This window comes from Pieris napi, chromosome 2, assembly GCF_905475465.1.
Source record: "Pieris napi chromosome 2, ilPieNapi1.2, whole genome shotgun sequence".
Classification (NCBI taxonomy): domain Eukaryota; kingdom Metazoa; phylum Arthropoda; class Insecta; order Lepidoptera; family Pieridae; genus Pieris; species Pieris napi.
The window spans coordinates 9,482,486-9,497,470 of record NC_062235.1 but is presented as its reverse complement, the minus strand read 5'-3'; the positions used below and the strand labels follow the sequence as shown (position 1 = coordinate 9,497,470).

The following is a 14,985-nucleotide window of genomic DNA, read 5'->3' as shown; positions in this document are numbered from 1 at the left end:
AATCAATCAATCAGCGCGGGCATTCGATCCGGGTTAAGTGTCCCTCAATAAAATCTGCAGGTAGCTAAGACACCTGAGATCACTTAGTGGCTTCTTACTGATTTTAAGAACTTTTTAGGTTAAAGATATTGTTAAAATTTATGGTGACATAAAATAAAAGTGGAAACCTTCATTTATAAAAATAAGAAATAAGTTCCTATTTTTAAATTAAGAATAAATAATTACTCTATGAATGGTCCCTGCATATTTAATGGCAAACACAATTTTTAAACAATATCCTTTTTTATACCTACAAGCATCAAGCGTTTTATGAGTTATGAAAAAGCAGTGGCGCCGGCCGGCGTATATATAATAAAAGTATGATGATAATTATTCTTTTACAAGTATTAATTGATGACGTGTTTCTTAGTGAAAAAATATATTTTAAGCTAACAGCACGACTTTAGCCAAGTGTGAATTACGGGTATTTGGATTAGCTGAAACAAACGCTGAAAACGCCTTACATAAATACGATTCGTCGCCCACTGTTTATTTCTGTCCGGACGGCAAAGGGGACTCAAAATAGAAAAGTCCACACTCTCTCCTCGGCCCCGTTGCACGCACGCGGAAAACGAACGAAATTAAAACACCACCAAAACATTTGGCTGTGTACGAAACCGTGAAATTAAAACGCTATTTCGTTAGAGCAAATTGCAGTGTTTATATGAATTAGACGAGCGCTTGCTATCATGGCTCGACCGCTAGTGGCGGCCATCTTGTTTTTCGTAAACAGTTTGTGTTCCGCGTGTGATGTTGATATGGCTGTTTACAAAGTGTCAGTGAAGTTTTTATGGAGTGAGGAAAGTTTTCCAAAAGATTATCCATTGTATCGACCGAAAGCTCAATGGTCGGCGCTTTTCGGTACGTTAGTAGGATGCATGTGCAGTGGAATATTATTAGATTTCGTAAATAGGGCACTGATTGCTACAACGACATTTATATAAAGCAATATACAAACTTTATTGTGAGGATTGTCTTAACATAGTAGTTGTAACAAAGCAACGTAATTATTTAATGTATTTTTAATCAATAATTTAAAATTCGCACTTAAATTTAAAACATAATATAAATATATTTGCATACTTTTATTTAAACTGAACAAGCATGTTTAATATCATTTTATTCAAACGTCATATTTTTAAATTTTATTTAAAAATTTTATGCCTAAAATTTAGTAAAGTTTATATGTTATATGTCCTATGGTTTTGTTCTTTATGTAAGTAAGATGTAAGTAGATGCATAAGAAGCATTAATACAAGAATTTTTATTTGCAAGCAGGAATATTTTTTTTACTGTAAAATGTAAGAGTTACAAAAAGATTTTATATTATACAGCTTACGCTTAGTACAGTTCCAAGTATCTTTAATACCTTCATTAATATTGTCTTAATATATATAATTATATATCTTCAAAACGATGCAACCCAGCTACGAATCTTACGAAATGTTAAGGAATTTCTAAATGATTTTAAGATTAAGAAGCTTTAAGGCGAAAATATTTATATATTTACTAAATGGCTTAAGGAAATGTTAAACAGTAGTATAGTATAGCGCGGTTAGTATATTTCATCAGTATGGTATAACAGCAGGCGAGAGAAACTGCGGCCAAAAGCCACTACTAAATATATCTTTTTCGCTCAAACTTGATATAATTATTGGAACAATAGAAAACACAATAGGATGTCGGAAATTTGAGGGGGAAAAGTTTTTCCTTTTATCTTTCAGCTAAGTGACATTTTGTGGGCTCTCTTCAATCAGATAAAGATATATTTATTTGTCCTCAACAACCTTTTATACAAAGGAAATGAACGTTATCGCCTTTTTATTAATATATTCTTTCCAATTATTTCTTCAAACGTACAATGAGATATGAACAATAAAAACTGCAGCTTATACATTATTTAGGTCATGAAATTTTTATATTTTAGAGTTGAACAGATTTCAAATAAATTTTGCTAAGTACCCGTTACTGAATAAGCGTGATTATCGCAATTTTGCTTGCTCGGCCGAGAAATGAAGCATTTCAAATAAGAAGAATATCATGTGAAATGGACAAGAAAACATTTGTATTTGCAATTTGGGTCAATTATTCTTCAACAAAAATTCAAAAATTGTTAAATTGTCACTATTTTATGCGCCTTCAAAGAATTGTAATTAATGGAGTAACTTAAGGCAATACTAATGATTTCCAGGCGGATTTTACCACGGCGACATGCTTTACACAGCACAAACAACACACCGAATTATTACTATTAGTTTAATGGATACTAAATCTAAATATAATCTGAAGTTTTATTTCAGATTTTATCATTTTATTATTATTAATATGTAATAAGACTGGTCACGTAAACAAGAGAACGAAACGAAATTTAAATAAATCCCACCGGCATATTATAATTTTTTACCAGGATTAAACCCACCGTAAAATCTGCAGTTGAACATGCTTACCACTAGACTAGTTATTTCGGAGATAATCCCGACAAATTCGAACTAACCTTCGCCAGTAAAAGTCCAGTTCCACGTAAAAACAAATCAATAATTTTATCAACTCTAAACCAAAATGTAATCTGTTGCAGAATTAGAAATACTAGTAAATATGAGATATATAAGATTCAAGATATCAAAGAGCCAATTACAATAAAGTAATCTTAATATAAGTCAGAAATACATATTTTCGTATATATAAATAAACACAAGTGTAATATGTGACGAATGTTGAAAAATAGTATGGAATGTAGTTTTAAAAATAAACACGTGTGAATGACACAACCGTCCCAGTAGACTTCCCACAGCAAGTTGTTTGCATAAAAATATTACACGAGAGAAAATAGAAAAGATATAGGATAATTCAATGTAAATCTGTTTAAATAAAACTTTCTGTTAGCATCTATTTTAAAGCAATCTTAACAGAAAAGTTTCGTTGGGATGGCTTTAAACATACAGCTCAGGATATATAGAAAGGTGGAATATAAGCACCGTAATTTTTTTTTATAGAACAGGGGGTAAACGGGCAGGAGGCTCACCTGATTTTAAGTGATACCGCCGCCCATGGACACTCTCAATGCCAGAGGGCACGCGAGTACGTTGCCGGCCTTTTAAGAATTGATTCGGAAATAAAGTAGGCAGCTGGTTCTACAAAGTGGTGGTAAAGAACCAAATTTTATTAATAACTAAATTTTAATTATAATATTTTGGTAATTTTTCTAGTCGAAATTCGGTAAAGACCTTCCAACCTTATTAATTATGTAGGTTAGCCGCAACAACGGAAGTCGCTTAAAGTTCATAAAATAATCTTTAATAATATTTAGGTACAGGAAATTATTTGGCCGGATAAGACATTAAAGAAGCTTCATTACTATACTACTAATACATAACTTGAATTAAAACTTTTTCACATACTAATCTTTTATATTTAGAAGGAGTGTTGGCCTAGTGGCTTTAGCGTGCGACTCTCATCCTTGAGGTCTTAGGTTCGATCCCCGGCTGTGAACCAATGGAGTTTCTTTCTATGTGCGCCATTAACATTCGCTCGAACGGTGAAGGAAAACATCGTGAGGAAACCGGCTTGAAACCGTGAGGAAACCGTGCACCAGGCACAGGAGGCTGATCGTCCACTTGCCTATTAGATAAACAAATGATCATGAAACAGATACAGAAATCTGAGGCCCAGACCTAAAAAGGTTGTAGCGCCACTGATTTATTTTAATTTAATTGTGATACCATCTTAGATGTCGTAATCCGACCATAATAGTGAAGAATCATATTACATGTGGCCAGGTTTAGCTGTTTATTTTTCAGATAGAAGTTTTTGACGAGTTTTCATTGACCGTCCGGTAACCCCTTTTTAATCCCAGATTTTTCCCCAAAAAAACTATTAGTCCGTCGAAAATACAGGAGGCTTATCACTTGACTATGAAAAAATAAGATGAATGAAAACAATGGAGAAAACTATTCGCCCCGTGCTTCGCTGGTTCACGAATTCAAACTGCATATTATTTCAAGTTCACAGGGTTAACTGCGCCGATTATTATTTATGTTTGCAAAGGATTAGTTATAATGTAGCGTCTTAGTATCCCCACTTTGAATTTTGCTATGTTACGTAATTATATTAATATTTAATAAATTAATAAAATATGTTTTTAACAGGTCAATCACACAACTCATCCTACAGTCTCTATCGCGTAGGTGAGGAGGCACCACTAATCGTTCGCAACTTTGTACAGTATGGCATACTGGACGCTTTAGTGAAAAGCGGTGATGATGATCCGAGGATCTACGATCAGTTTTCAATACCACCAGTTGGGGAGGGAGTTGGAGAAGCTGAAAATATGGTGTTTCTAGATGGAGCACATACAATGGTAAGATTCTGATTGTGTCGTGACATTGCTAACTTTATTTATTTTACATATTTACTATATTATGTATACATCCAACGAAATACTTGTTGATTAATATTAATGCGCCTACTACTACTCAGTTTATATATATTATGTTAGCAATATAAATTTCATCAACATCACCTTGATGGCTCTTCCACAGTCCGTTTCACAAGATATTTTCTTTTACGAACAAGCGAGCTGTGGAATCGTCTCCCGGCGGGGGTCTTCCCTGAGAGATATGACAACTATTCAAAATTCGAGTGTACTCCTCTGTCAAAGGCCGGCAACGCACCCTCTAAAAATGGGTGTCTATGGGCTGCGATGACTGCCCTTTTTGGGCGTCCCGTAGGCTCGTTTGTCCCCCTTTTATATAAAAATAAAACGACATATATTTCTCAGCTAAATTGTCTTGTTGGTAAAAAGCTTTATCCATCGGTTTATTACATTACATCACTATTAATTAACTACTAAAAGCACTGCCTTGCGATTCATGTAACTCACTTTTCGAACTCTCACAGCGGTTTTCGCAGCGGCGGTCGCGCTCATATCAGTCGTGAAGCAGTCATTTTACGATTTGGCATTCTGATAAGGAGGGAGCTTGTAGTTTATTGTTTATCAGAATGCGTGAATAGTGAGTTACGGAATCGCAAAGCTGATCAGTCTTTCATCACAGCATTGTTGTTTGAAGTCCCGTAACCCATCTATTGGGCATAGGACAAACACATTTCTGCGACTATTTTTTATTTCTTAAATCATCCATTTAAACGTTAGCACTTTCAATTATATATATATTAACATATGTATTCATGCGGATGCCAGTTTCCGTAAAATGTTTATATTGGTTCACAGGGTTCGAACGTAATACTTGCAGATCAATATTAATGCGCCTACTACTACTCAGTTTATAGCAATGTTAGCAATATAATTAACTTTTTATGATTCCAGATATCTATTATATGTCGTCTAATCCCTTCGCCAGACTGGTTCATCGGAGTTGACAGTCTCGATCTCTGTGTTGATTCTTCTTGGGTCGATCAAATTACACTCGATGTAAGTAGTTCCCTCGAAAATTAATTAAAACCTAAAGTTTACCTTTACATCGAAATATTAGATAACTTGTGATACATTTACTGTATTATATTTAGATTCGCTTCGAATAAAATATTTTTATTTTGCCTAAAGGAAAATTATATAATAGGAAATTGCGATTTCCCAAATTTGTTCCCAATGTAAAAAAATGTAGCAATAATGACTCGTATTAATTAAATAAATATAGATTCCTATGTAATAGAACTGAACTAAAGCTAGTACCGAAATACTATAGAATCATTTTTCATAATCAACATTAAGATGTATGTTTCTGAATATTACACAACTTACAGGCAAACAAAAATATGTTCCTTTGATTAAAATATTTTTCCAAATGCAGCTCCAGCCTTTGGATGGCGGGGCAGCAAGTGGCCTCACCTTCACAGCACCTCGATGGAAAACATCGCCTCCTGAACCAGTTTTCAGACATGGACCACGTCATCCCAACCATCCCGCAGCTGGTTTCTACTATCCCAACTTGAGAGAACTACCATCTATCGCAAAGATTGAATTCACTAAGGTATAAAGTCCTATAACTCGATCATATCTAATTGGGATCTGACAGTAATTAATTAAATTAAACGCTTTTCGCGGGAAAATGTATCCTTTCTGAAAGCTAATTGTTTTTTTAACCCATTTTTTTAAAACAAAAGAGAGCAAAAAAAATCGCTTAATGATTCAAGCATAGAATTTTATGCCTCATTTTACGGTAGCGAACCTTACATTTAAACATTCTTACAGATTCAATATTCGCTTTGCAATAAGAGACAATTCTTTCCATAGACATCAAGCAACCTATTATTTATTAAATGTATCATAAACAATTAAGTTATAAAGACGGTTTCACGTTTATGATGAGCGTTCCAATAAATATTTCTCTTAATATAACAGAAAGCTAATCTTGGCTCTTCCCATCTAATACATAATTCAATAACACTTGGATGCGGGTAAATTAATAGGATTATTTGGAGTGCTTCGATAATATCAATGATAAGTAATACACTATTCTATTACTAATAAGAACAAATATCGTTCTAAGCTTCTGAAGAGAGAACATGTCTTGTGTCTATTAATGAAAAAAATTGGTCCGTTCACCAATTTTTTTTACTGAAAATAAAGAATAAATCTATGTAGACAATGTACCAAAAGCTTAAAAATAATCCGGTAGGTTCTAAGTACCAGTCTTCACACCACTCTCCTGATCAATCTACGGTATTGATCAGACGAAAAAATAAAATCGTTGGGCGTATGAAATTTCTATCAAGTCTGTTGATAGAAATTGTCTATGTACAGTAGCACCGATTGTATTGAATTATATTGTAGAATTAAAGGTGCCAAATTTCAGATCAATCCGTCAAATGGTTGGGGGGTCAAATTTTAATTACTACATTTGACCCAAACGTAAATGAAACCGTTTAAAAATGTACATTTGCTTTATTAAATTTACCGAAACTACAATGGCGATTCGCGACAAATTGTTTTGATTATATATTTTTATACTTTTATATAAGCTTGAGAATAAGTAATACTTTGATATAACTAAACAGTAAACATACAATATTATTATTTTATTGACATGTTTTTAAAGGTAAAAGAATATTCGACCAAGGAGCAAAATGACTTAGCTCGAAAGGAAATGCTTACAAGCCTAAAGTTAAAGGATAAAAAGAAGGGGTTGCCAAGAAGAAAAGTAAACCTCGTAGAGCAGTACGCGGAGATATCAACCAAAAGCAACTTGGATCAGCTAATAGACCTGGAAGAAGATCCTGTCGGAACGCCAAGAAATAATATAGCTGATAATAATGTTCTTGTCGTCACAAGATCACCTTTAACGTAAGTAATTAAACGTTATATATTTACATTTAGCCATCGTATAAGGATGTCTAGATTTAATATTTAACTTTTTGTCATTCGAGTGGTAAGATAATACTATACGTATAATTAGGTAGTGTGTTTTGGTCAATCCCACTTTGTCAATAATTTGTTGAAGAGGTGTGATTAAAATACAGTGCCACATACTTTTCTTGTCCGGTAAGAGCGTCGCCGACTTGGATATTAGTATTGCCAGTAAATAAAATTAACCATTATAAGGGGAATAATATGAAGTCATGCAGGCTAACTTAATAGTTTATTGAAATGTCTCAATAAAACAATGTATACTAGTATCTAGAAAATACAGTTCTAGCTAGCTTAAATAGCTAGCTAGCTTAAATAAATGTAACACAAACTTTGCCTATGTAATCAATAATGCAAGGAATAAAAATAAATACATTTCACAAGTATGTGACACTGTACGTTCTTCGATAATTAAAAATGTTACAATATTTTCTACTATCTTCTATTTAATGCACTGAAATAATGTATATGAATTTATTTATATTAATACATTCAGATCAACACCAGAGGAAGAATTTGACAGTGATCTCAAGAACATGGATGATGTAGTACTTGCAGTGGCACAGGGCAGGAAGTTGGGACTAGGAAAACATCTACCAAGGCATTTCCGGTCGAGGTTACACCACGCAGTTAACAAAATACAACGTAAATAAAAATTACTGGATATTAAAAATGATTTGTTCAATAAATATAAATTTAAGTAGAGTTACTAAGCTAAAATTGGTACATAGTTTACCTCACGGTTTTTTATTTATTTAGTTTAGTTGAATTCATGTTGCCTAATTTGTATGAATCTTCTCTAATCTAAGATTATAGAATACTAGACCACAAGCCCATGAACAAAAAATACCTGTGAAATGACCCAACATGAATTACGCTTAGAAGGCTGTTACTTTATCTCCGCTGGGAATATGTACGGCGTTTACGGGTAAAGTATCTGTATATGTGTCCAAAAGGAATCACACAAATGCCGTACAGTAATAAATGACCTATATTGCTTCTGCAACTGTCGTCGAATTAAAAATTTGCACCGACTTCCGGCACCATCACTTTTGTACGGCACTAGGTTATTCGACATTTATTTTTAATCATCTATACACTTATAACAAAGCCGTACATTAATAATTAGTAGAAATTCCCCCATTATACCTGAGAATGTCCATTCACTCACGAACTCACATGTACCGCTCAGAAATGACGGCATAGTGCTCAGAGCTATTTTCAGATATAGTAACAGCCTTCTAAGCGTAATTCAGGTTGGGTCATTTCACAGGTATTTTTTGTTCATGGGCTTGTGGTCTATACTGTACTACACAATATCAAATATAGCCTAGAGGCTATTTAAGGCATTTATCGTGTGATATGAGATTATCACTTAGGCCAAACTTATAATAATCAAGCGTTAACTTGGAAGTAAAATGTACCTAGACTTTTCCGGCAGTTAATAAGTTTAAAACTCGAACTTTCAGCCAACGACTGTATTGTGTCGGAGTGGAGTGAATGGAGTCCTTGTTCAGTAACCTGTGGTTTTGGCGACAAGTTTAGAACGAGAACTGTGCTACGAGAGACAAGGGAAAAAGGCAGAGTCTGTCTACCTCTTAAAGATAGAACACATTGTGGGAATATTAACTCATGTGTGCATATAGATTATTTTGAATGGTGAATAAATTAATTTTCCTTTTTTTTAATATCGAGTATTTGAAGATAAAGAATGTTCCTAGTTTGGATTACTATTTACATTTATTGAAAGCTTAAAACTAATTACAATGGTCAAAGCATTACCTACTTAGAATGTTCTTGCTTTGAAAAATTCATTTATGTAAAATAAGATATGCCATAACAACGCATGAGAATTTGAGGTAACGATGAAACAATTTTGTTAATAATCATATTGGTTTTACAAACACCGGTAAGGGACCTGACCTATTTATGGTAGTAAGCAACAAGTATGTCTTTAATGATATAATTCGTATTAAATTAACAGAAATAATGAAAGATATACATAGACGGGCTCACTATAAAATGTAGGCTAAAAATAATAGCATGTTCTACTTGAACAATTTCTAGAAAAAACATCGTAGCCATGGTAACCATCGCGATCTTCATTCACTTCATTATAAAGGTGGGAACTGACCAATGTTACGAAGTGTAATGTAACATGTAATGTAATGTTGTACAGCGAGCATTCGTGCAGTCAGTACGTCGTGTTAAGGTGGGAACTGACCAACGTTACGAGGTGTAATGTAACATGTAATGTAACATGTAATGTAATGTCACACAGCGATCATTCGTGCAGTCAGTACGTCGTGTTACGGGGAAAAACAACGTAAAGGTGGGAACTGACCAACGTTACGAGGTGTAATGTAACATGTAATGTAATGTTACACAGCGAACATTCGTGCAGTCAGTACGTCGTGTTAAGGTGGGAACTGACCAACGTTACGAGGTGTAATGTAACATGTAATGTAATGTTACACAGCGAACATTCGTGCAGTCAGTACGTCGTGTTACGGGGAAACATGACGTAACACGACGTACTGACTGCACGAATGCTCGCTGTGTAACATTACATTACATGTTACATTACACCTCGTAACGTTGGTCAGTTCCCACCTTAACACGACGTACTGACTGCACGAATGCTCGCTGTACAACATTACATTACATGTTACATTACACCTCGTAACATTGGTCAGTTCCCACCTTTACGTTGTTTTCCCCCGTAACACGACGTACTGACTGCACGGAATGCTCGCTGTGTAACATTACATTACATGTTACATTACACCTCGTAACGTTGGTCAGTTCCCACCTTAAATCTAATAAAAGACTATTCTAAAGAACACAAAGATAGTTTCAGAGTAAAAACTTCATTATTTGCCCTAGTTCTTTAAGATAAATCTTTTAGTAACATTCAAACTAAATCATTTGGAAGTTTATCCTTACCACGTTTCGGTCGTCTTTCATATTCGAAAAAGAGTTCGTAGTTTTTGTAAGAAATTGTGCGATGGCGCATTTTTTCGATTACCGTAAGGGGAATAGTGAAATGTTAACATGAAATCGATGGTAGGCCCTTATTTGTATTCTATGCGGGCTCATCTCAGAATCAAGAAGTATGTGATTCGATTTCTATACTCCTTCATATTTATAGAGATGTTTATAAACAAAAAATATTGTTACGGCTTCCCAGTGTAATAATTACGATTAATAGTCCTTAAACTGTTATAATTACATCCATCTAGTTTTAAACCTAAATAGATAAATAAAAAAGTTTGTAAATTATAATAAAAGCATTCATTTTGTAAATTAACAGCTTTATATAGTTATCTACTCAAACATGAGCATCTATTGAGGGTCGTAACACGAGTTATATAGTAAAACGTAACTTTCATACTTCTCCGCAAACCTTACTAAATAGACAATCTTATATGCCTTCATAACTTACCTTATTAACTCTGGGAAGTAATAGCTCTAATACGTACTTTATTCTACGCGGTTTCATTTAGTAATTTCCATGGAGAATATAATCTGTAAGACATTTGCTAAATCGTAATTACATTTTTTAAGCTTTTTATTTCTTCCCAACGAAAAATACGACCACTATGTCATTTATTTATTTACACATCATTACCTTAAACGCATTGGGAGGCCTTATGGCTAACAAGCTATTTTTTCAAGCAACCCTTGTATAGAAAAATAAAAAATAAACAAACTGAGGGTGAATTACAAGAAGTGCATAAATAATCATTGTACGTGTGAAAGAAATGAAGATTAATCTTAATATAAGAAGCCTTTCAACTAATTTTCGACTTGTGAATTTTTTTTAACCTTCCTTCCAAGGTAGTAAGAAGAAGTTTTGAAGTACCAAAACAACTAATTTGCTATTATCCTTTGAGCTTTATTTGCTTTTCTTAGAAATATAAATTTACCCCGGATATTCGTCTCTATTTTTCGTACTGTACGACAGGTATGGAGCTCGTCAGTCGATCTTATAATTTTAATTAATTTAATTAACTTAAGATTTAAGAATTTTAAGATTTTTAAGAACTTAAGATTTTTTGGCCCAGAACTTCACCCAGTTACTACGTAATCAATATGTATCTAAAAATTATTATATAATTAGCAGAGACCACGTAGGTATTTACGTACGATACGATGACGTATTAACGTACGCAATCGTAACAATACATTAAAAGGTGTTTTAAACAAGTGCATTCGGTTTTTTCTGATTGAGGACATCAATCAGCGTCGGCGGGAATCAATCACCGAGACGTGGCAACTCCTCCAACGTACCTAATGTGTTGGAAAATTGAAAACTTCCAGTGCAATGTTTAACCCCACTGTGGCTCAGTGGTAACTTTTGGTTTCGAACTTGCGAAATAACAATAATAATATTTTATTTGACGGTGGAACAGGCAAATGTTGCTAAGTTACAACATATCATTGATATGTAGAATAAACAGGGTTCGGGATAGTACACAGCCTTGTGGGACCCCAGCATTCACGGGTTTAAGGTCAAAATGCTCCATCGATGACGACCTTGATGCTCCGATCATCGAGAAAGCTAGAGATTCAATTGAATAATTTCTCAGGGAGCCCATAGGCTGGAAGGTTGGAGAGTTGTGGTCCGTGCCACACCCGATTGAAGGCTTTCGCTATGTCCAAACTTATCGCCAGCGCCTCCCCCTTGGACTCAATTGCCTCTGCCCATCTTATTTGTTTGTAGCTTGATGCCTGTTTATCTCTATCTGCATTACTGACTATAAATAACGAATTAGGGGATAAATTGGTTATGCCAAAAATTTATCTAGAATTGTATAGGAAAAACACTTGTATGGGAATCAAAATTTATAATCATTTACCAAAAACATTCAAACATCTTCCGACTAGAGTTTTTAAAAATTTGGTCGATGTTGAAAAAAAAAAATAGTTCTTTTCATGATTATTAGAGTGAAATATTATAATTGAAAGTAATTTGATAATTCAATAATATATTTTAATAATGTGGTTATGTAATTGATAATGTAATAAAGACAAATTTGCACGCCATAGAGGGACATATTATGCGAAGTAGATTGTACCACCATAATATTTTTGTACCATATTCTTGCAAATAAACTATTATTGTTAATTAAAATAGTACTTATCACAAAATGTTGAATCATCACAATTCTCTTTAAAACACTATTTAAATATTTACCAATATTTAATCAGCGCTTTATATGTAACACTTCCACGGACCGTCTATTTTATTTAAGATTTATTATTAAATGTATATATTAAATACGAATCACCTTATTCATATTCCATACATGCAATTCATAAATGCAGCATCTAATATTCGAGGCTATTTGCTGTAATTACACAGCTGTTAACTTAAACCCATTAGTTTAATAGTTTAAACAGCATGCAATTTATCTGTGTATCTTAAAGACGTTCTCAAAGCCACTCCATCCCTCTGGAGTGCTTTGGCAAAGTGTTGCAGTAATCTTTTATTCAGGACCCCACTTGGTTACACATTTGTATTTCAAACTTTGATACCGCTAATTTATATGATTTATTACGGCAATATCTTATGGGATAAATACTTTTTCAGATATAATACTAAATCTTTGGTGATTATCGAACTACGAATAGACACGAAAGCAATAACTATACATTGTTGTTGATGGTAAATCGTGTTTCTATAGAATCCGGAAATATTAAATAATATTCCTAAATTATATTGAATAACACTGAAATTATAAAGCTATTTTTATTTTCAGCAATTAATTTAAAATTTGTGAAGTATCGAAAAGCGAAGGTTCACTCAAAACCAGATTTTAACCGTAACTTTCTTGTACATTGTTTTTTTTCTTTGTAATATAGAGTCTTTTGCAAGAAAACGGCTATCTACGGTAATTTACGTTCGAAGGTCGTTTTCAGTTAATTAAATGAAATTTAATTGTCTGACGTAGTCTGTATACTTACTGTGTAAATTAATACGCGTTAAGTGTGTTCTGGCAATTTATTACAATTTGGTGAATTCTTTAAAACTGATGTACACGGAAAAACAAAAAGAAGTGATGGCCATACAAGAAGCTTTTTTAATTACATCGCCACAAGCCAATTTTCACTCCTTTTAAGGAAGATTCCATTTTTATGAACGACAATGCGTAGTTTTCCTTAGGTGCAAAAGAGTTTATGTAGTAGGTTACTATGGTAACAAACATTTCCGTGTCTTATATTAATGTAAGCAATCCAAATCCTTCGAAAAACAAAATGTCTTATACCATTCGTAGACCTTCTGTAGATTGTAAGTTTATCATCATAACAAGATATATATCTAACAAATATCTTTCAAACAATATATATGTACATACGAAAAACTTTACGTTAACCAAAACATCGCATCGAATCAGCCATAAATCAATCTAACACCATAGCTGGGGTGTCAACCTCTTCACGAAAAAATGCGACCGCCCGCCACTACACAAATCACGTTAAGAATTTTTGTTGTGAGCCAAATAGAGTTTGGGGAAACAAAAGGATTACGTGTATACTAGCTTCTATCCAAATTTTATTTAGAGAAAATCTTTATAAAAAGTATCTGAGAATATAGTTACCGATACAATTTTAGTAGGTCATTTATTGGTGTAGGAAAAACAAGGACAAATCTATATACAAAAGCCGGCAACGCACTCGTGAACCCTCTGGCATTGAGAGTGTCCATGGGCGGTGGTATCATTAAACATCAAGGACCTTCCTGCCCGTTTGCCCGCCCGACCTTTAAAATTCAATAAACTTAAATTTACAATTAATAAAGTGAGCGAAATCAACACCACTTCAATTCTTCTTTGGTCATCGTCAGGATGGTAAACTATAGAATATGATTTTTAGATGTTTTACTTTAGGAATATTTTATGAAAAAAATTTACTACAAAAATATATTCCGATACCGGGAATCGAACCCGAGCCTCCTGGGTGAGAGCCAGGTATCCTAGCCACTAGACCATATCGGATATGATTTAAATGTGGAATATGTGTATAATATTAAAATTTTTGTTGCTAAATAAGCAATCGATTATATTAAAACATGTACCCAAACTCTTATTGTAAAAAAACTGCAATTCAGATATCTGTAACTTTTCCAACTACATATTAAAATTAGAATAAATATAAACAAGCTTTAGTTTAATGCTTTTGATTTTGTAATATTTCCTAAATTAACTTAAATATATATTATACGTACTTTTCTTGATATTTTCATTAATTAATATTGATATTACGTATATATTGTTAAAATTTTAAATCCATCGCTAAAAATAAACATAATTATTGCTGCTTCACTGTTATTATTTTTATTTCAATTATGAAATAAAAGTTATTAATTTTTTTGTGTTTTCCCGCTTATAGCCCGTTTTTGATTTTTAACGATGAGATGTATTTATTATGTATTCTCTGCAAATTTTCTTCCCATTATATTACTAGGGAACTTTTATACCCACGGCAAAACTTTTTAACTATATCACGCAATTCAATGGTAAAATATATTGCAAGAATAAACGAGATACACGAATTGTTTTTCACAATGAGATTCATGA

At 33.3% G+C, this 14,985-nt stretch overlaps 1 protein-coding gene and 1 non-coding gene across 2 annotated transcripts; one reads left to right on the top strand and one right to left on the bottom strand.

Moving 5' to 3' along the window:
* The first annotated feature begins 558 nt into the window (after positions 1 to 558).
* On the top strand, positions 559 to 9,090 carry LOC125061990 (spondin-2-like). Its single transcript, XM_047667614.1, has 7 exons — positions 559 to 900; positions 4,185 to 4,396; positions 5,363 to 5,467; positions 5,847 to 6,026; positions 7,095 to 7,339; positions 7,899 to 8,047; positions 8,872 to 9,090. The coding sequence occupies exons 1-7, from the start codon at positions 729 to 731 to the stop codon at positions 9,063 to 9,065; spliced, it is 1,257 nt and encodes a 418-aa protein (XP_047523570.1). The 5' UTR covers positions 559 to 728; the 3' UTR covers positions 9,066 to 9,090.
* A 5,241-nt stretch (positions 9,091 to 14,331) lies between these two features.
* Trnae-cuc lies at positions 14,332 to 14,403 on the bottom strand. Its single transcript has one exon. It is a non-coding gene; the product is annotated as a tRNA-Glu (tRNA).
* Between the last annotated feature and the right edge of the window lie 582 nt (positions 14,404 to 14,985).